This window comes from Cupressus sempervirens, chromosome 8, assembly GCF_028749045.1.
Source record: "Cupressus sempervirens isolate cs-2001-9-10 chromosome 8, ASM2874904v1, whole genome shotgun sequence".
In the NCBI taxonomy this organism is placed as follows: domain Eukaryota; kingdom Viridiplantae; phylum Streptophyta; class Pinopsida; order Cupressales; family Cupressaceae; genus Cupressus; species Cupressus sempervirens.
In genome coordinates this window covers 201,676,309-201,699,470 of record NC_143125.1, presented here as the reverse complement: position 1 = coordinate 201,699,470, position 23,162 = coordinate 201,676,309, and the positions used below count along the sequence as shown (strand labels likewise).

Here is a 23,162-nt window from a genome sequence, read left to right as displayed (position 1 = left end):
ATGTTTATATATGAATGATTGACTTTCATCGAAGGTTGACTGAATCATTTATCTGCTCCCTCTCTTTCAAGGTTGCCTTTGATGAGATGTTAGGCTCCCTCTGAATCTCATTCTCACTCTTCCTGTAATAACATTCTCAAAAGAAAAGATCAAGACACATAACTCTTATAATATAAATAAGAATGTTAGTAATTTAACTCCTTTTTGGTTTTATTACTAACAACAACAAAAATTCTCATTATTATCATTATTTACGTTATAACTGACAATTTTATAAATCCATGATATTAGAAATGAAATTCTTATATATTATTAACTCTATTCATCATTATCTTCGAGTTGCATTCTATTTCACATATTATTACAAATTCATTTATAATAATACTAAGAATGTTACTAAACCCTAATTTAACTCATTTCAATATTCATCATTTGAATTTACCTTTTATATCCATATACCTCATTACTTGCTAGCATGCTGACATAGGGACTGTTAGTTGGCAGGACAAAAATATTACTTTCCTCAACGTTGTCTCCTTAATGCCTATTAATTATTTTCCCATCCATCTTTTATGCCCATTCTTGGACCAAGGTGCATCCTTTCCATGTGGTGAGTTGAAGTCGCAAGTGTTTCCTGTGTTGGGTGTGACCCGACTTTTGGCAAAGGTGGACTACGAGTCGATGAGACAATTTCATATATATATATTCCTGTCACGGCTTCTCCTTTTAGAGTATTTTATATTCCACATCTACATGAGGAAAAGTTATTATTTATAGTGATGGTGAAAGCCGCAACCTCTTCAATTTCAAAATAATCATTATTTATGATCTCCTTCATATAAGGTTGATCTGTATTAGATGTATCGATATTTATATCACAAGAAGCATAACTATTTCCTATCTTTATATGTGTCGCTCTAATGTTTATTTTGTTTTCCTTATACAATGCGCCCCATATATTTCTTCCCTAGTTTATATTGTACGCACTTTGATGGGTCTTCTTCTACAACAGTTAATTTGGCACAAAGAGTTCATTCTGACATATCTTATTGATGTCACATATTGCCTTTATCCCTTTATAAGGCTCCAACGTGAACGTGATACTCATTTTTCACATCAGAATATTTCTCTGAATTAATGTTTGCAATAAAGTATTTGAAATATTTCTCTATAGTTTACGAAAATATTTGTTCCCAAATATTACTGTTTCAAGCATTAATATCTTCAAATATTATATTGCAGACATCATACTACTCCACAATTTTATTACCCAATGTCAATCAAGGCCATAATCAAACCCTGCGATAAATGATTCCATTCAATCTTTTGTAACTGAACATTTCACTTTGAACCCTGATACAAATTTTGCTCAAGTGAATAAGTCGTGTACTCCACTTCTATTGTCATCGCTAGAATTTTACAAAAATACATTTTCCCATTAATATATCACACTTTGAGCTCCATGTTTATCAGACCATATGCTCAATATATTCTGAAATAAGGATTCTAATAATGAACAGTGCTCGAATATTTCCTTGTTGGCCCACTCATAATGTCCATGAAAAATATAAACCTTTTATTGTGAAAATTTATTTATTTTCCTAAATCTCACATGCTGGTGCAAGAACATTTGCTATCTGTCTCTGATACCATGTTAAGTTTTCCGGATCTGCTGCAAATGTAATAGCACTGCCATTGTATTTTGGTATGTACTTTCCAAATGGCAGCCATCTCTCTCATATAGGATGAAGTATGGATAGACATGTCTCTTCACGGGACATGTCTATTCATTAAAATGTAATTACTATAATGACAAATAAATATCTAATATATTTAATATATTAAATATATATTATATCTCACACTTATATATATAATATAATATATTTGCACTATAGGTTATCCTTACTAAAGCTTTCAATTATTAATAGAAAGCCAAGCCAAACCTCTCATAAACAGGACAGGGGCATGAAGATCTGGAGCTTTGGTATCATGTTGAAGTTGATGAAAGTTCAACCCCACAGCTCACAAGAATCACTGCATGCAAACACTTGTCATAGAAGAGGAGAAAAAAGCTATAGAGGCTCGAATTCAGAGATCCACAAAAGATGAGACATTCTTGATGAGCAAAACGAGAGTTTGCTATTATCAAAAGTGAATGAATAAATTACAGAGAGATCAATCTTTACAAAAGGAGATCAAAACCCTAATAGGTCACTAACCTAGGTTGCATAACAATAACTAATAAAAAAATTAATTATTATATGCCCAAAGTTTAGCTTCAGTAGACTAGAGATAATAAGTGACTTAATAATTAATTCAAATATGATTTAATTAATAAGAAAATACTTTATTACTCTAACATGTTGTGCTATATGGGGCTCCTATTATACAGTTAAAGATTCAAATCAATCCTATAACTACATGTTTTCAATTCCATGGGTCTCTCCTCAGAGTAAATATAAATGCCAAAGCATGGGATTGCATCCTTAGACTATTTAAGAAGCTTCTACACATTATCGACTATGAAATTTATTATTCACTTTTTATTTTTTAATGAATAACAAAGAGCAAGCAAACCCAACATAGGAGGCACAACTATTCTGTTAAACTGTAATGGAAAAAATGATTGAACTTAAAACATAATATGTATATAAGGAAGAAACATAGGACATATATAAACATAATGTGTATATAAGGAAGAAACAAAGGCAATATATTTTAAAAAGGCTTTTATATATTACTTATTAGGAAATGTAGTATTCAATTCTTATTTTACATGATTTACAGATTAATTAATCAACAAAAGTAACATAGAATGTGCAACCATTCGCTGTAGCTGTAAAGCCAAAAGCCAAAAGCCAAAAGGTGAAGAAAACTAACATAGAATGTGTATACAATTGTCACGGTGGCATAATGCATTAATAAAAACTGAAACCTCTGAGGTTGTGCCATTTGTATCAGATCTTGGAGATGGTAGTTGAAGGTTATGCTGTCTGAAAGTGAGAATGGCATCTGAAACGTCACATTTTTCATCTCCAAAAATGACCAGAAAAAATGTGTTCTTCATTCTTTTCACCCACAAAAACCATAAAAAAGTTTGGCTGGCTTCTGTTGACCCTTTCATTGATACAAACTTTGCTATAGCGAGATTTTTGGGGAAAACTCGTGGTGCAATAATGAAAAAATCAATGTCGCTATTAATGGTGGTTATATCTTTCTGGGTTGTGATGCATGACATATTGTGCTATATGCGATATTGGCACGAGATTTTCAACCATGATCACATTGCTGCTAGAGTAAAAGAACTTGAGATTTTTGTGTAAGTATTTTCAATGTGAAGAATAGATAAAGTTTGTTTCGGACTGTGTTGAAGAGACTTGAGGTGTTAAATCTGTGTTCTTATGTTGCATTTATGCTAGTGACTTGAATTCATTGAGAGATGCATGTTCTGTTCGTGTGATTATTGAAGTGTTCAATCTGCTTTCTTCTGTAGACTTGTTACGGTTTTTGCAGATTGAAGTAAGTTTAGTATTAGAAGATAGGTAAGTATTGAGAGACTTTGCTGATCAATTCAAGTTATCTTAGAAAGTTTAAAGGTGCATCACAGTAATAGACTTTGTGCTATTTTGTGTTGTACATTGTTACGTTACCATTTTAAGAGAAGTGCAGTAAACTTTGGGTTACTGCAACTCTCTTGTTAGGAAAAAGAATTGGTATTCTCGCGATAGTTCTTACATCTATCAGAAGAATATTGGTATGTTCACTACAGTGGGTATATTTTTGGTGAGAATTGTGTCAAGTGTTTGGAGAAAACTTGTGAATCGTTGATGAAATATGAGGAATTAATCTTGTGCTCTACCAGTTTTTTAATTTCTGGTTTAGTACTTGTTGAACAAAATAGTTGGAAGAAGGGTGCCTCCCCCATTGCCAAGAGGATAAAATTATCTCTCATACATGTCTAAAATCACTATTTTTCATGTTGTTGATTAAATGATGTGCAAAATATTTAGCCAACAAACCTTAATTGAGGATCCACACTTGAACTGGTACCATAATTTCTCTGTTGATTGTTCCTGATACATTAGACATGAGGAAATGTGTGCTATTGTGTATTAGACATGTTACTGCAAATTTGCTATTTGCTTAGCATCTTGGCTGGGCTATATACTCGGTTACCTATTTCAAGTCTCTTCTATAGACTATCTACCAATTCCCGGCCAAGAATAATTTTGATTATTTTAACATCTTTATATTGGTCTTATCAGGGATGAATTCTCAAGGTAATTATTGAGCATTTTGTACATATATATGCATTGTGTGTGTGTTTTGCCATTATATTTTTTATTTTGAGGTCTATTTCAGCATCATCAATTTTTAATTTTGTTTTCTTTAGTCATTTTATGTATCCATCCTTTTGTAAAGAAGAGTTGACCAAGAAACTAATTTAGTTCATGGACAGGTAGTGGATCAATTTTTTAGTTTAAAACTGCCTATGAGGGTTCCACAGCTGAATGGACTTCTTAGTGGTCTTGACAATGCATTACAAGCTTACACTCAGAAGGTTGTTGGTCAAATAGGTAATTCTTGTTGATTCATATTTTCTTATATGGTAGTACAAATGCTGATACTTTTGACTGTTTTTGATCGACCCTCATTCATAGAATCTTAACTGGATAGAAGGAAAATAAAGCATAAGATTCACTTACCTTTGTGGTGCTTTTTAGTAAATGTTCTATATTTATAGATTGAAAGCTGATAGCATTTCATTCTCATAATTCTCTTTTAAGGTGGCATACTACTTACTTCTTTACTTAATACTGTCGTGATTAATTTTAAATGCACTAGGAAAGTAACAGCTCCTTGTCCATTGCATAGTACTGAAAGGCTAAAAGTATATCTAATGTTTTATTGGATTGTTGTGAGCTTGTGTCCAGGAGCCAAAGGAGATCTTATACCACCCACTCCAATTTTAACACGATACAAAAAGGAAACAGGGATCAAGGCTTTTTCAAAGAAAAAGATGATAGATCCCAGGCTTCCTGATGATAGACGGTCTAGCCAAATCAATGTCCTGTCAACTGCTAAGCTTTGTGTGCGCCTTAATTCTCTTCATGTGAGTTCCCAGTCTTGTAATGTACAGATGAATTTCATCTTTCTTACTGAATACAATCTTTTTTTTCATAGCTTGTTCAATTTCAAAATGTTTGTGAATCTCTAAGCTTAAACAAATGTTTATAAATATTGGATGAAGCTTTAATCCAGATTAAGGGAGAAAACAAACAAACTTGAGTAGTCAGCTTCTTCTGAACACTCTTAAATCAATAGTTAATCCATTTTATCGTTATTAACAAAAGTATATACTATAGTTACTTCCAAGGCATTTGAAAATTGTTTGTTTTGGGGACTCAAGAAAATCATATTTTATAGAATAAAATAGAAATATTCAGTAAGTTAGAAACTTTTCATAAAATGTCTGTCAAATATAAGTTAAATATTTTAATTATTAGTAAAAGTGGTATTCTCTATATATGAATTTGTTTCCAGCTGAAAAAGTGTATTCTTGACATGTAAGGATAAACAATTTAGTGGGCTTATGTTGGAATCTCCACTCTCTCTTAGTTTGCAAACCATGGCGGCGATTTTTAGCGGTATTGCATGTTTTTAAATCATAGTTCATAACATTTTAAATTACCCAAAACAGCCCAGCATAACTAAATGTGGTGTGTTTGAAAGCCATTGCATGTTTTAAAATACATGTTTTAAGAAGACTTCCCTAAATCCTCTTACGAGTTGAGATATTGTTTTTGAAGGTGTTTGCATATACACATTGAAAGATTCCCAATTCCGGTGACTCTAGAAAATTACTGTTTGCTTCAAAATCTGAATCTATGACTAGCGTTTGTTACCACTGAATGATCTTAGCTGAATTCTGATTTCTTTTTTCTTTTCCTCTTTTTTTCAGTTTTTGGGGTTTTTCGGAAATAAAATAATTGCATAGCAAATAGGAAATAAATAACACTTAAGAAATGTAAACATATGCTGCAAATTTTATCATTACTGAATTCTGAAATAGTACATACCCGAACCATCCAACAACCTAATATATTAACTTCAAAGAGATCACTGCCAATATACAATACTGTCTTAAACAGGGATGAACACCAGCTACAAGGAGATGCTTTGATAATGATCAGCAACCTGATATATTAACTTCAAAGAGATCACTACCAATACACTATACTGTCTTAAACAGGGATCAACACCAGCTATAGGGAGATGCTTTGAGAATGATTCAACCGTAAACATTGCTTTAATGAACTGTCCAATGCCATAGGGAAGCTATGGCATCCAATGATGAAGAAAATACCTTCTCCAATCCCCATGTAAGCTGCTACAATGAAATTCCTGTTGCCAAAAGTTGGCTGCCCAGTTGCACGTACCCTACTCCACTCAAATGATAATGCCAAGATAAATCAACCACCTCCTTTGTCAATTTGAATGCAATGAAATACAACTCCAATCACCAAGACCCGTTGAGGTTTTATTGTGAGGTTTTCACACCATCGCCCCAAAACTTTGGGGACCACCCCCCCCCCCCCCCCCCCCCCCAACCTTTTTCGAGCAGACCTTGGCAAATTTCATGAGTGTTGTAAGTCATTGTTTGCCTTAGTGAATTTTCAGAGTTGTCTAGAGGTTTCAAATTGGTAATTTTACACCTTGGACGTCTTGGTCTCTAGGAGGGATTCGATTTATTTTCACCTGGTGCTAAACTTAATTTTTCAGAACATGTAATATTGTCCTTAGGCCAAACAAAATTCAACAACAACATTTTTTCGATGGTTAAAATAATATCTGGTAGCACAAAGTTGCAAATTTTGGACTTTGATGGATTTTTAAAAATTTGATATAATCGTATAAGCTTGAGCATTTTCAAAATGAATTTGTGAACTTAGTTGTTTTGGAAATCTAAAAAAAATTGATGGTGATTTTTTTTTTCTTTTTTCGCTGGTGAAATTGAATTGCCAAATAAGGATTTATTTTAATTGCAAATTTAAATTATATAGCAAAAAAATTGGAATTGGATTGAAGTGCAAAATTTGATTAAGTTGATATAAAATTGCTTAGAGGGGGATTTCGAAATTTTAAAAAGAAGTGAAATTGAAATTAAAATCATATTTCTGGGCTGAGTGTTTGTAATTTGGAAATTTAATTTGGCCCCCTTTGTGTGTTAAATTCATTGTATTTTAAGGCTTAAGAGGTGTGAAATTCAAGGTAAACTGGGTCCACAATGGGGAAGGTTTAAAGCTATATTAGAAGCCTACATGACTTTTTTTATAAATTTCAATTTTAGGGCTTATGGTAATTTTGGGTTTGGCTAATTTAAACCCCTCGTTTAATTTTATTTCCCTCCAATGCAGGTAGGCCCTGTTCAAGGAGGCAAAAGTTTGGTATAAGAAGAGGCTCCTCTTCATTTCTCATTCCAACTTCTTCCATTCTGTGGAGCAGCGAATTTATTTGGAGGGGAAGCATGGTTGATTGTGAGGTCTGATTTTTCAATTTTTGGCAGCAATTTTCGCAAATTTTGGAGGTAGCAATTCTGATTTTTTTAGGGGCAAATTTCTGCCCTAGTTGGCTGAAATTTGTAGTATGGCAGAGTTTTGAAGTGTAGACTCGAATTTGTAGCAGAGGTGCAATTTTGATGGTAGAATTTTGGAGGTTGGCGAGTTTTTCTTGGGAAGATTGCAATTTCTTCCTAGGGCAATGATTTTCTACCCCAGCTAGGCGATTTTGAAGCTCTGAAATAGGTTAAAGGGTAGCAAGGTTGTCTTGGAAAGTCTGATTTTTGTAGAGCTGGGTGAATTTCATTAGGGGTGCAAAATTTGCATGAGATCTGATTTTGCATATTGGAGAATTTTTAAGAGAGACAAGGTTGGTGAATTTTGATTTTTGCTAGAGATTCATTATTTACAAGGCGGACTAAATTTTCTGAGATCAGATTTGAACTTGAAGAGGCCTGATTGTTGGAAGAAGGCAGATTTAAGGTAAGATTCTTATTCATTTTTAGAGGTGAAGATTGGTTTTAAAGGCGGATTTTATTCCTTGTTCTTGCTTGGTTCGTTTCTCTTATCTTCTTCTTGCACTATTCATCTACCACTTCATCATCTCCATTAATAGGCTAAAGTTGGGAGATATAAGTGTAGATTTCATGATGGGACACTTGGAGAGGCAGAAATAAGCTAGACCACCCTAGGATTGAAGTCGGGAGATATAAGTGTAGTCCATCTTAAGGAAACAAAGAGGTAGAAATAAGTGGTAGTCCCACCCTTAGGATTAAAGTTTGGAGATTGATATGTGTAGAGATAGGATTTGGAGAGGCAGAAATAAGCTAAATTCCATCGAGAGAAAGAAGTTGGGAGATTTATAAGTGTAGTTCATATCATTTAGAATGAAGAGGTAGAAATAAGTGTTTAGGATGGTGGATATTAGTACAAGCAAGAACCCATAGGGAACGAATACCAAAAAAGACAAGGAAGACATGATGCCTAAGACCACTTTCTTCTCAAAAGTGAGGTGAATAAGTGACACCGATATCAACACAGTGAACATGGTACAATTGAAGGATAGAATAAAGGAAGAACAATCCCCCCATGGCGAAGAAGATCTACAGTAGCGGAATTGGACATGTGGCGGCTTTTCCTCCTACCTTGCCTTGTCCAGAATTGGTAATGGAGTGTGCATCCCGGTTTGATATTGTAACCAAGTCCATCGTTTTTGATGAAGGGAAGAGAATGTTGGCTAATATCAGTAGACAAGTGTTTGAAGATGTATTCAATATTCCCCAGCATAAAGGCATGAGAGTAATAATGATGGATCAAATAACCAAGTTCTTTTAGGATAATCAGGATGCCTACTACATTCATCTAAAGTAGAATTGGTTACACGAAGGCAAGAAGGGAGTTATCAAGTCGTCAAAGTTCATGAAGTGAGATTTCAAATCATAGTATGGCGACCTTATTGTGCTTCTCAGCCGAATCATGGGCATGGCACAAGGTATGCAATTCAAGAACTGGATGTACTATTTTATTGATGAAATTGAAAATGGAAAGAGAAAGTTTGATTGGGCTAGAATTATAAGTGAAAATTTAGAGCTGCAACTTAGGACATTGCAAAATCAAAAGCAATTCTATATGGGGTCCTACCTCTTTTATTTGATTTAGAGGCGATGAAAATTGAAAAGTGAATCTCAAGGAAGAGCAAATTTAGAGGAAGTGATTTGAAAATATTTGAGGCTAGGCAAGGCTTGGCTATTCATGCAAACCAAATTTGAGTAGGAAGGTTAGAAAATACCAGGAAGGTTAAGGAAGGCAAGGATAATGAAGGAGGAAAGCTGGACGAAAGGTTGAAAGAGGTCAAGTTTGATTTCAGGGTGGTGGCCAAGAGCAAGACTCTCAAATTGAGAGGAGGTTCATGTCTGAGCAAGCCATCGAGGCCAAGGCAAGATTACCCCAAGTGCATGGAGACCTCACTCTTTCAAGGTCAGGATATTAGGTACAAGCAAGTTTAAGTGGTGATGAGAAAGTTTCTAAGGACGAACTCAAGCATCCAAGGCTTCACCTCATCTAAAAGATTAAATAAATTTATAAGATAAGGTTGATGAGGTGGCAATTTCCTGTGTATGTAATCTAATCATGCCAAGTGTCCTATGTTCTCATTGGCTGACAAATTATTGTAATTTTCTCATTGGCCCACAAAGTTGGTGCCCTCATGTAATTGGTTGAATGATGGTAACCCTAATTAGGGTTTGTAAGGCTTAATCTTGGCCCTTGATTTTGCCTCTTAATCTTGACCACTTGTAATTATGAGCCTCTATATAAGGCCATTTTGTTTTGATTTGTAAAGGGTAGTTATGTTGGAGAATTGTTGCCAAAATACTACGAAAATTGTTCTTTATTCATTTTGTGGCTTGCATGGTGGATATACATGATTATTTTGGTGTATTTGCATGTTTCATCTCATCTCGCAAATTAAAGTAGAATTTCATTTTATGTTGTTAGAGTAGAAGTAGATGGCTGGTTGTATGATGATGTTAGTGAATGTTTGATACAGATCTATATACTAGGCCACTATCATCCTAGCGGCTTGTTAGGAAGCCTTGTGTGGTAATCTAGTCCGATCACTCCCAAGTTCTACTTGCATTTCATCTTTCTGCTTATACTTCAAATTGGGTTGGAAGATAGGTGTTAGTGTGAAAATCCTAAGAGTATCCCTTAGAATCATTTGCACCAATGGAGGTAGCACTACTGGCAAGTTTTCATTTGGTTGGATCCCTGTCTATTTGCTAATTTCTTCATTTATAGTAGTAGTAGAGTAGTAAGCAATTAGTGGTAGGAGTAGCTGAAAGTGAAAGTGATCAAGGAGAAAAGGAACAAGTCAAGCAAAGTGAAGTACCACAAAGTTATCTTCAAATGAATAACGTAAGCCCTCCTACGTGATTAATCGACAAATCACATCAATATAATTGAGTTAGTATCCACAAGTGTAAGGAACCTTGGAGTTTTCTCATGTTCTTCATGAGTATTTACTTTTCAAGACAGGGTTGAGTGTTTGATCTTCCATATCAAGTATTCAATTGCTATGTGTTATGTAGTGGTACAAAACTGATATCAACAGGTTTGTGTCCCAATAGTCCAGACTTGAGGGTTTCATCCCAAGCCACAAAACTGCTCTTCTAGAGAATTTTACAATTCATAAGTTTCAAAATGTCATAAGATAATGAACAAATAGGTCTTCATCTCCTTATAACTCCTCCCAAGTTCAAATCAAACCCTAAATGTGAATTACACTTTGCACTTTGTAATAAAATAACATTTTTCGAAATAAAGGCGTCCACGCTATAGGAAAAATGTTACTTTATTAAAATGTCATAACTCGTAGTGCAAAAAAGTCTCTAGATAGTGAAAATAGTTTAAAATAATTCAAGACCTTTCCAACGAGCTATAACACAAGGGCACATCTGATCAAACGAAGCCATATACCCCATATTACTCTAAAATGGCTATATGAATAGCCTTATTATAAATTATTTTAATGCTAACTTAGGAAATATATAAATATATTAAAATATTTCCCATTTTGCCTTTGAAAGCCCATACCAACCAAATAAATGTGAAACTAACCATGTCACCTGTCTACGACTGATAAAGATGAGATGGGTCAATTGATAGTCCCTTCCCTATAATCGAGGGATGCTCCTAGAAACTAGGGAACACACCCTGTCATCTTAAAACTGAAACCATGGAATCGTCCTGTGGAACCTCACATCTAGAGATTGCCACATCCTCCTAAAATGTAGGGATAGCCCCTAAAATCAAGGAACTAGATCCCAACTAGATCCCAACTGCCTGTAAAGTCAAGCCCAATCACTAAATATCTTGTATGAGTCTATCCTCAACTGCTAGCCCACGAGACCCCCATAATAGGCTAACTCACATAACTCTCCTAGTCAGACTAAAGAGTGGACATGACACACATAACATGGTGGCAATTGTAAAATCCTTTACATGCTTACCAATGCATCTATTTATATCTATGGTCCCCCAAGTTTCTGGGAGAAAGACGACAAATGGGGACGGTTATATATATATAGGAAAATTTTAAATATACACTAAAATTTGCAAATATAAATGTTACTCATATGAAACTAAGCATTAAGCATGTCATATGAAGCTATACACTATCATGTGTGTTGGTTGAAACTTAAAATGTGTAGGACACATGTTGAAGTGCTTACAAGTAAAGAGAGGGGTTGTCATATCGTATAGAATCAAGAAGAGATTATTGAGAAGTAAAAGTAATTGCCTGCTCAAAGATATTGTAGTTAACCCATGAAACAAATTTGCAATGAGCACACATTGTAAATTTGTAATAATTGGATTACTTGTGTTGACTTCATTTTGGATCTCTCAAATGCACCTTAAATTTAGCATTTTCTAATGCAAGTTTTATTTCAAAAAATAATCAACTACAATAACTAGTGGTTCTATAGAGTTGTGTGCAATTTAGGGGTCACTCAGGGTGGAGTGTTTTTAATGTTGATGATATACAAAATGCAAACCATAGTTACAAGAATTGTGGTAAATTTGATAAGCAAGAGAAAATATATTTTAGTTTATTTTTGATGTATTAGCTTTCAATTTTAAAGTTTGTTTTAACTATGCATGCTTTATTTTTGTTAATAACAATTGAGAAGATTAACTATCATAAATTTCCAGTGGAGCCCCCTTCAAAAATTCAATTATGTCAATAAAAAAAGGTTTCAACATTTATATATTTATATTTTTTTGTGTTTTAACATTGGGGACAGTTGAGCATCCCTAGTAAGATTGGGGGATGTTTGTGATCTCTCTAGCTGTACCATGGACGGTTGGCCGTCCCCCATTTTTTCCTGTGAAAAGTACCCTCATTTTCAAGACGTCTCTTGCAGTTTTTGGAATTTTAGGGACGTAGGTAGGACGTTCCATACATCGTCCCCCCGTCCCAAGAATGTTGTCGTTTCAAAAACTTTGGGTTTTTGGGTAGGGACACGTCCCCGGGTTACATAGATTTATATGCAAATGGGATCATGAAGTGTTGGTGTAAATAAGTATTTACTATTTACACTTAAGTTTACTTAGGTTAATGCATTATTTTAATATTTATTTATTTAGTCACCTAGGAGTATGTGCACTCTTATGAGTTGTCATGTTGACAACATAGGAGTTTGCACCTCTTTTATGCACATGGTGTCTACAACATCTTCACTTGAGATACACCTCATCATCCTTATCCTATCATTTAGAATGATGGATAAGACGTGTGCTTAGTTGTCATGCTTATCTCCTGGCTCTTTCTAGAGACATTCTAGGTGCTTCTTGAGAGGCCTTTATATACATGCACTCCTAGTGTGTCTTAACATACAATATAGAGCAATGTATGAGGACATACTCTGATATATTGATAATACTCTTTTTAGTCTATAGTTGTGCTTGTGTCCAAGTTCTTCGATTTTGGGTGAATTTTCCCTAAGGCAAATTCTTACATGGTATTAGAGCTTTCGGAGAATTTCTCTTCACATAGCCGTTTGAGACCATCTTCTTGCTTCAGCATCTTGGCCTGAATTCGGAGTATCGCAGAAATTGGGAGCGTCTAGAACCAGATCTGACCTTGTCGTTGCGTCTGGAACATCGATTGGTGAAAATCGGCTATAAAGTTGCCTACCCTAGGCCAAAGTAAATTGTGAGGCAAATCCTTTTTGCAAACCGGCAGCCAAAGGACCGATTTGCAGAATTGGTATGATCATTTCAGATTTGTACATTTAATTTTTAGATCTGATTTTTTTTTCATCTGCATCTCTGCTATTTTTTTTGGATCTGCATTATTTTTTGGAAATTTTTGGCCATCGGGCCATAGGAGAGATTTTTTGCAGGTGAAGATTGGTCCTTGCTGGTGCAAATCAGATATTTGCATCACATTCAAAAGGTCAAAAAACCTCCAAATCCGATTTTGTTTTATCCAAGTCGGACAACTGAGGCAAACTCTAGAGCCATTTGATTTTTGGAGGCGCGATGTCGGTGATTCAGAAAAAATAACAGTAGCAGTGATTTCCAAATAGCAATATCTCCCTCATACAGACTCCTTTTTGCGAGCAATTTTTTTTGTTTTTGGGTAGAATTTCATTATCTATAGATTGGTGCAGGTGGTTTTAGATCTCTGTTCCTGAATTTTTTTGCAACTCGCAAATCCCGATTTTTGCCACTTCAAATGCTTAGTACAGGCTCATCTAGACACAATAGGTTCTATTTTTTTTGAAAGTGCATTTTTTTTTTGTCTACTTTCCAGATCTACAATCAGATTATAGGTTTTGTGGACAGAAATACTACTTTTAGAAATAGGCCCTAAATTGGCAAGTGTTTACCAAGTGCCTAAATCATACATTAGGGGGGTTCTTTGATTTATTTTGCATCTTTGGGGGTACATTGATTAGTCCATCATGGAAGAGGAAGATTTGATTATCTTGACACCAAACAACTATCAGGAATGGAGTCAATTCGTTATCCCATATCTTAGTCAGCATAATGCACTACCATATGCGAGAGGGCTTTAATATGATGACACATGTTCCATCCTTTGTCATGCACTCTTTCTATTTATGGATATGGAGGTTATGGATTCACTTGATGACTTGAAGTCAAAAGATTTATATGATATTTGGATCCATCTTTGGGAGACATATGAAGATCCACACATTCCTCCATTCCCGAAAAATCTTTTACCTCCAGTTGCAGATGCATCCTCCCTAGATGAGATCACACCTCCAGATGCTCCTGTTGCTCTTACTGATCCTGTTCCAGCCATAGATGCTTTGGATTCGGTGCAACAGGACCCTTTATGTCTTCCTACTTTACCTTCATGCGACGACTTCGTTCTCGTCATCGCCGACCTGTTCGTGGAGTTTCACATTGAAGATGTGGGAGACATCCTCGATGATATTCATCTTCTCTTTGAGGCGAATTCTTCATCCATTGCCGCAGTGACAGATTCATGTAATTCAACACAACAGGGTACACTTTGTCTTCCAGTTCCAGCCTCAGGTGATGACTTCTTGACTGACATTTCAGGTTTGTTTGTGGAGTAACACATAGCCGACTTGGGAGACTTCTTTGATGATATACCACTTCTCTTTGATGAGGACAATTCTTCTGCCGTTGTTGCGAGGGCCCACTTTGACTCTCATGTCCATTCTCTACATGATCAGTCTTTACAAGCTAATGTGATTGTGGATCCTTATGAATAGCAGTGTTCGGAGGTCTCTTTGTCATTTTAGGAGATTGTTGGTTCTTTGAAATAGGTTCTACAACAATCCTTGTTAGATCTGCACTTCTTAGCAGCTTTGGAAGGAGCCATCATCAATATCGACACAAGGACACTTGAGCAGGTTTCAAAGACACCGTTCATCATCGAGATTCTTTCCACACACAGGGGAAGCGTCTCACCGGTACCTCTGCCATTGTTTCTTCCAAAGGGGAGGAACATCATTCAACGGTCATGGATCAACTTCTACATTGGAGCATTTCTCACTGGTCGACACCTTACATTTAGGGGGGAGGGACTACCTTATCTCCTTCTTCTCCTTTATGGGGGGGACTTTTTCCTATTAAGGGGTTTTGTCCTTCTCCCATTTCTCTCTTGTATATACTTGATGTATTTCATAATGGGGGGGTCTTGATTACTTCATCCATCCATGCATCCTATTTTCATCTCTCTTTTTGGGGGAGGGTTTTTGCCATGAGGTTTTCCTTCCTTCTTCTTTTTATGAGAGATTGCATTTCATTATGTACATGGGTACCTAACATGGCCTAGTAGGCGGGACCCATTATGCATTTCATCCTAGTTCTTGTGAACTTAAGTGCATTCCCCTAAGTTGCACTTAAGGGGGGGGGGTGTTGGTGTAAATTAGTATTTACTATTTACACTTAAGTTTACTTAGGTTAATGCATTATTTTAATATTTATTTATTTAGTCACCTAAGAGTATGTGCACTCTTGTGAGTTGTCATGTTGACAACACAGGAGTTCGCACCTCTTTTATGCACATTGTGTCTACAACACAGGAGTTAGCACACTAATTAAGCACATGGTGTCTACAACATCTCCACTTGAGATACACCTCATCATCCTTATCCTATCATCTAGAATGATGGATAAAACATGTGCTTAGTTGTCATGCTTATCTCCTGGCTCTTTCTAGAGACATTTTAGCTGCTTCCTGAGAGGCCTTTATATACAGACACTCCTAGTGTGTTTTAACATACAATATAGAGCAATGTATGAGGACATACTTTGATATATGGATCATACTCTTTTTGGTCTACAGTTGTGCTTGTGTTTGAGTTCTTCGATCTTGGGTGAATTTTCCCTAAGGCAAATTCTTACATGGTATTAGAGCTATACCAAATTCTTAACATCATTCAAATGTGCAATAGCATGTCCATGAGTCCAAATAACTCGTCTAAGTCAAAAACAGTGTTTTTACAAAATATTGCATGTTCCAAATACATGTGTATAAGTACTTAAAGCTTGCTATTGATGTATTAAGGAGGCAGAAGCACATTTTTCTAAAAAACGTCATGCATTGTGGTTATAGGGCATTTTAACTCATGTTTTCCTTCTATAAGGGAAGGACAGTGATATAGGAGGCCATTGCATCTTCTAAATGCATCCAAACAAATGCTTTTGCTTTCAAGGAGCCCATTTTTAGGGCTGTTTCTGCTGATCGAAGTCTGCATTTTCATCAAGAAGTTCAATACGGCAATTTAGGAGGCATTGGCATGGTGTGAAGGCTGTTCCAAAGCTTGTTTTTATTAGAAGAAAGCATTTGAATACATGCAGTTGTCTTCCTAAAGAACATCTAGGAAAAAACACTTCAAGCTTGGGCATGTTTCATCTCATATAAACCATGATTTGCTCTTAGGGTGCTGTTTTTGGGTGGCTTTGCATCTACATTGCTTTCTTCAAACAAGAGCATCATTTCACAGGTTTGAAACATTCCTTCTTGTTGCTATTTTTGTGCATTTTAATCCTCCATCGTGAACTTTTGTCAAGAATCTGTAATTGACTCTTGAATACATTTATTTTAAAGAAGAATTCATCAAACTTCCTTGCCCATATAGCTTTAATCTTGGGATGTTTTGCTCAATCAGAAATCACTTGGATTTGTTCTAGATTTGTTCAAAGATTTTGAGAGGTTTCTTTCCTTGCATTTGTTAAGAAAAGTGTCTCTCGTGGAGAAGCTTGCTATGTCAAAAGTTCCTTCAAAGGGCAAAGAGAAGAAGAAAATAAAGTATCAGTAGGATAAGCATACAAATTCTATTTCTCCTTCCCAAATTACATCATATGTTGATGAGATTCGAGATACAGAGCTCAGTCACCTGAATATGGGTGAGTTTCTTCAAAGGGTTGAATTTTCAACCAAAGATGATATGCTTCTTGTCAGACAAAGCTATATCCACCTTGTTTCTACTCATATTGTGGCTTCCTTGGAGCCAAAATTTTTATCAAGTATGTCAATAATAATTGAGTTATTTACAAAAGACCCAACTTGTCAAGATGGCCCAAGGGAGGAGTTCACCGTTTAGAATTCAAAGAAGAGATAAATGATCAGATGACTTTGCTTACCAGAATCACATGCCTCGATGAATCTAATACCTTTGAGCCTTAGATGCACAAATTTATCTCCTTGATAATTAGGTCCAAGTAGAAGACATTTTGCAAAGAAATGATTAGGGATATCTTGTGCAAGTAGCTATCCAAGGTCACTTCCACATATATATTCTACATGAATTTTTATCTAGTATACGTAGTTAGTGATCTAGGATCATTTTCTGGTCTTTCTACGAAGGAGGATAGATTGATAATGCCTGTGTAGGATTATTATGAACAAGTAACTTTGAGACCCAATCGAATTCATTGAAGGTGTAGCAAGATGCCTTATCTAGGCACTACACTTGTGTATTCTACAAAGAGCTTCCTAAGAAGCATGTGTTAGATGAGGTCTTGAGCAAAGTAAATGAGTACGGTTGCCTCTTTGTGCAATTTCCCAACTTTATCTTAGTGTTGGCTATTTTTGGGGTGAGCCCAATACCTTGCCATGCTGCCCCATGAATAAGATCAAATTGATGGAGTTGGCAAGGCAATTGATGGCCGTACAAGCCTATCAACAAATGTTGCATAGGCTTGGAGTGGGGATTTTCTTACAAAATCCACTTAAGATAGGAGGGTACTCTTTGGATGCCATGTCCAAGGCTAAAAACATGGAGTTTGAGTTTTAAGAGGTCACACTGAATTAGTTCATGTCCAGGGGCTTCTTTGATTAAAGAGGCTTAAATGTCAAGATGAGGACGTAATTTGTGCACGTGCATTGTCTTGAAGACCTCTGGATTGACTTGGGCACAAAGGTTGATATTAGTAGGTTAGATTACTACTAGTTAACTACAAAGCAGATAGTGGACTCCAACTTGGCAGAGATTTCCAATGGAGTTGAAGATGTCCTTGATCAAGACTATGCGAAACACAATGTGGAGAACCTACCTATCCTACCACCTTCATGGTCATCGAAGGAAAACATATTCATCTTGGATAGATTTCAAATCCATTCTTGCAAACACAAATGTCTGTGTGCTGAAGAGAAGGGGTCTTAGGTGCATAAAGATCAAGTTGGGCAAAGGTTTCGATCCCATTGCTCCAATTGGGCTAAGGCTGGAAATCAAAGGTAAAGGAAAAGATGACACTTCTACATCTCAGGGTTCAACTATTTTGAAGCTTACTATCAAAGGAACTAAGGCCACGATCAAGGCCCTTGAGATCAATGTTGTGGAATACGACAGGATACATGTTGAGTCTAGTAATGATGAGATGGATGAGGAGCCTGTTCATGAGGTGCCTCGTTCTATGGACACATCATTAATGAGAATACTTCAAGGTTCTGCATCAGTGTCAAAAGAGTCTCATGTCTCTTCGCATGATACAAACATGAATTCACAGTACTTGTTCCTCATGTGGACCCTACTATAATTACACTTGTTGTGCCAATCTCTACAGTTGCTCCTACATATACTGAAGGATCAATATTGCAGCTTAGAGAATTTGTTTAGTGCATACTCTACATGTCCCTCCATGCCTGATGCACCTATGGCGTTGCTTAACACTACAATTGCATAGTATGAGTAGTTCATGATTGAGACTGTACAGAGTAGACATACACTAGTAGTGATTTAGACATAGCCCCTTCCATATTCACTACTATTGCATAGGTGGAGACAATAACTACAATGGGTACTATTTCAGTATCTGGTTCTTTTTCTTTGCCTCCTTTGTTGCGTTCCATCACTTGATAGAGGCAGAAACATGAAACTCTGCATGAAGATTTTGATTGTAGGCAAGTCAACAAAGCCAAGATCCCAAAGAATAAAAAAGAAAAAGTAGTTTCTTGGGTCGTGGTGGATGAGCATGAAATCAAGTATGCTAAGGCAGTTGAGCCGGTTATTGATAAGCCAACCAAAGAGCTTGAAGATGACAAGTTCACCACAGTTTAACATGCCAAACAAACGTCGTTGGGGTGTCAACAAGATGCAATTACTTTGCTTACTTAAAGGAACAACAAATTGTGGGAAAAATACCAGTTAAAGCAAGAAAATGCACATCTTCAGGAAACAATTGAGAAGATAACAACTCTTGACAAAGAGTTGATCCCTTCTCCTCATCTCTCCTAGTGGAGCATAGTAGGCATATTGTCAGCCGAAACACAATGCCAAAGCCATTGATGATTGGTGCAATCACTTGGAGTCACAAGGCTGTTGGCAATTTGGCTAAGTAATTGAGTGGTAGTTGTCATTTATGGCAACATATATTCTTGTATAAAGTGAGCATGATGTGAAGATGGAGGTACAATAGTTATACTTAGAAAATTGTCTAAGTTTCAGTTTTGGTATGCGCAGTTAACAAAGGCATTATTGACACGTGCACACTCAGGTATGGATAGGATAGAGTGTCAAGATGACGTGTTCAAATGTGCTAGTCAGCAAGGAAGAAGATATAACAATTTTACCAATTGCGGCAATATACATACAAAACAAAGCATGACAAGAAATGGTTAATTGTGAGTTAAGCAGTTATTTTGTTTACAAAATAATTACTTGACTAATAAGAGACGACATCCTAGATGTTTACCCTAAGAGGGCAAGAGTCAATTTTGTCTTTTTTTAAGTATGTGAAGGAATGAAGGCCGACTGGACAATATTTTGAGAATTGCAAAGGTATAAAGGAAAGTTTGTAAATGCCCAATTAAGTGTGTAATGTGTGTACTATGTGCGAACTATATGATATGCGAATTCTTATGTATGATTAGAGGATTGTGAGTTTTGTGATGAGCAACAAAGGAAAGGTGAGGATATCAACACTGTAAAGAGGTTTTCTAATTATGTCTTGTATTGAAGAACTTTATTGTATAGTTACATGTTTGGGCAATGGGCTCAACTTGTATAACATTTTTGTAAATGTATATGTACCAACTCCTAACAGGGTTGAAGCAACTGCTAAGAGGGTTGAGGCTTCTAACAAGGCCTAAGTCCTCTAACAAGGACTGAGCCACTAACATATGTAATATACTCCTAACAAGGTCAATATCTTTCACTAGATAGTTTTGATTAGTGGATCATTTTGTGGGTACCATTGCCTTCGGGGTTTTCCCTAGTTAACAAAATATGGTGTTATGAGTTCTCTTAATGTATGGTTATTTTACTGTTCAACATTGTTAGTATGCCAAGACACGTATTGCTAGCTTGAATAAGCACCTTGCATCATTCAATCAACAAATGAAAGTGTTGGATGAAGACCTGAATGTTTGGAAGTCTATGTCGGATGTGGATTTGGAAACACTGTGAGTAGGAGGTCATTCCCTCATTGGAAATATATCACAACTTTTTAAACATGATGTTCAACAAACAACATGTCATATAGGGGCTAGTAGCAAAGTTGAAGACAACAATGAATTTGTGCAATGAGTAGGAGTGCATAGTTGGGGAGGGTTTTTAGAAAATGTCATGCACAATGGTTGCTAGAAATAACAAATTGGTGTAGGAAGAGGCTATGATGACAAAGTTTATGTTACAAAGTAATTGGAAAATATTTGCTTATTATTAACGAAGACTGAGAGGTCATTATATGCAAATGAATGGAATAATGTTTTCTTAGGAAATGATTGTAAGAAATAGAAACATTCTAATATTTACAGTAGCTTACAAATAGATTACCATTAAGTAATAATAGACTATAATCTATTATCGTAATACCCTCCCTTAATGGTTAATCTATCTACAACACCAAGTTGTCCTCTGAATTTGACAAACTTATTAGGATCAAGAGGCTTGGTGAGAATGTTTGCAGTCTGATCTATGGTAGGAGCATACTGCAAGTCTATCGTCCCATTTTCAACTAGTTGTCATATGTAGTGACAGTGAACATCCATATGCTTGGTTCGCTCGTGGAAGACTGGATTCTGTGCAAACTTGATAATGCCTCCATTATCATCAAATAGAGTCCCTCTATATTCCAAGCATCCGATGAATTTAAACAACTTCACATCGTGCTTTAATAGTTCCTCTGTATTTGGCCTCTATAGAGGAGAGAGAAACTACCTGCTGCTTCTTACTGGTCCATGTGACTGCACTGGATCACAAACTATACACATATCTAGATGTTGACTTTTTATCGTCAATAGAGCTTGCCCAATTTGAATCTGTGAACCCACTGAGTCTAGAATTAGAGCTTCGAGAGTACAAAAGTCCATAGTCTAAAGTGCCCTTCACATAACGAAGCACACGTTTTTTGGCCATCTAGTGATCAGCCTTAGGAGTTGTCATAAAGTGGGAGATAAAGTTGACTGCAAAGCTGATATTAGGCCTAGTAGCAGAGAGGTAGATGAGGCTGCCTACTAGTTGCATGTATGTAGTATCATCAACAGAAGGAGAATTAGAGTTGGCAGATAACTTGAGACCTTTCTCCATGGGTGTAGATGCAAGTTTGCAATCCAACATATAGAATTTGTCTAATAGAGCTCTAGCATATTTGGATTGAGAGATGAATATACTAGAAGATTCTTGCCAAACCTCAATGCCTAGGCAATAATGCATGAGCCCAAGGTTAGTCATATCAAAAGATTGGCATAAATTCTGTTTGATTCTCTGTCGAATTGTCAGTGATGGTCAAATCATCCACATAAATAACCAGAAGGATGATGTCACTCTCAATAGTCTTTATGTACAAATTTGAGTCTGAAGAACTCCTCTTGAAGCCTTGATCACTAAGGTACTTATCAACTTTTATATACCATGCTCGAGCAGCCTGCTTCAAGATATAGAGAGCTTTTACCAATTTGAAAACCTGATGGTCTTTACTAGCAACCTTGAAACCAAGAGGCTGCGTCATGTAGACTTCTTCATGGAGATCTCCATTCAGGAAAGCACTCTTGATGTCCATCTAATGGACCTTCTAGCCGAATTGTGTTGCCATGGCTAAGACTAATTTGATGGTGCTCATCTTTTTAGTAGGAGCAAAGGTCTTCTCATAATCAATTCCTTGACGCTAATAAAAGCCCTTTGCAACTAAACTAGCTTTGTACTTATCTAAAGTACCATCAAATTTGTATTTGATTTTGTAAACCCATTTGTAGCCAATGGGTTTCTTCCCTAGTGGAAGATCAGAAAGGACCCAGTGTTATTCTTCACCAGGTTCTGGTGTTCAAATGTTATGGCCTATTCCCACTCTAGAATTCCTTTAGCCTCGAAATATGTTTGAGGTTCAAACACACTATGAATATTGGCCATGAGAACAAAGTTAACAAACTTTGTAGGTTTGCTCTTTTCTCTAGCAATTCTCCCATCAATGAGCTCATCATTACAAAGATCATCAAGTGTGTTAGCTCACATCTTAGGTCGGAGAGGAGAATAACCAACATTAGTATTGGGAGATGTGTGGTGATCAGGTTCCTCATCAAAAGAATCTGGATCAAACTCAGGTGAAGTATTTACAAATCTGAGTGAGCCTGCAAGAGAAGTTGGAGGTGTCTATATAGGGATCACTGGTATAAGCTGCAGGAGCTACTGGAGCCCTCCCATTAGGTGGACCTAATGGAAACCTAACTCCCAAATCATGAGCCATCATAGGCTGGTTTGCTAGATTGGGAATAGGAGAAACATGCATGAATGGTCCTCGTTGCTCATCAAAGACTACATCACGACTATAGATGAGACGAGATGTCTCAACATCAATGAGGTGGTAGGCTTTGTGAAGAATATTGTATCTAGCAAGCATGAGGTTCTGACTCTTGGCATCCAACTTGGAGCATGACACATCAGAGATCCAAACGAAAGCAAGGGAGCCAAAAACCTTTAGGTGACTAATTCTGGGCTTGCGACTTGACCAAGCCTCTTTCGAAGTTTTACCTTTGACCGCCACTGTAGGTGACCAGTTCAATAGATAAACTGCAGTGTTAACTGCTTCTGCCCAAAATTTCTTCGGAATATGTCTGTGTTCGAGCATGTATCGAGCCATGTCGGTGATTGTTCT

General features: G+C 36.3%; 1 protein-coding gene across 2 annotated transcripts in view; it reads left to right on the top strand.

Annotated features, from left to right (window-relative positions):
* LOC149542215 (plant/protein (DUF810)) overlaps positions 1–23,162 on the top strand; it is a 307,344-nt gene that overhangs the window by 196,084 nt on the left and 88,098 nt on the right. For both annotated transcript variants that reach the window (XM_089797228.1, XM_089797227.1), the window contains exons 20-21: positions 4,463–4,580; positions 4,938–5,116. In XM_089797228.1, coding sequence (XP_089653354.1) covers positions 4,463–4,580; positions 4,938–5,116 — 297 coding nt within the window. The remainder of the gene's footprint in view (positions 1–4,462; positions 4,581–4,937; positions 5,117–23,162) is intronic.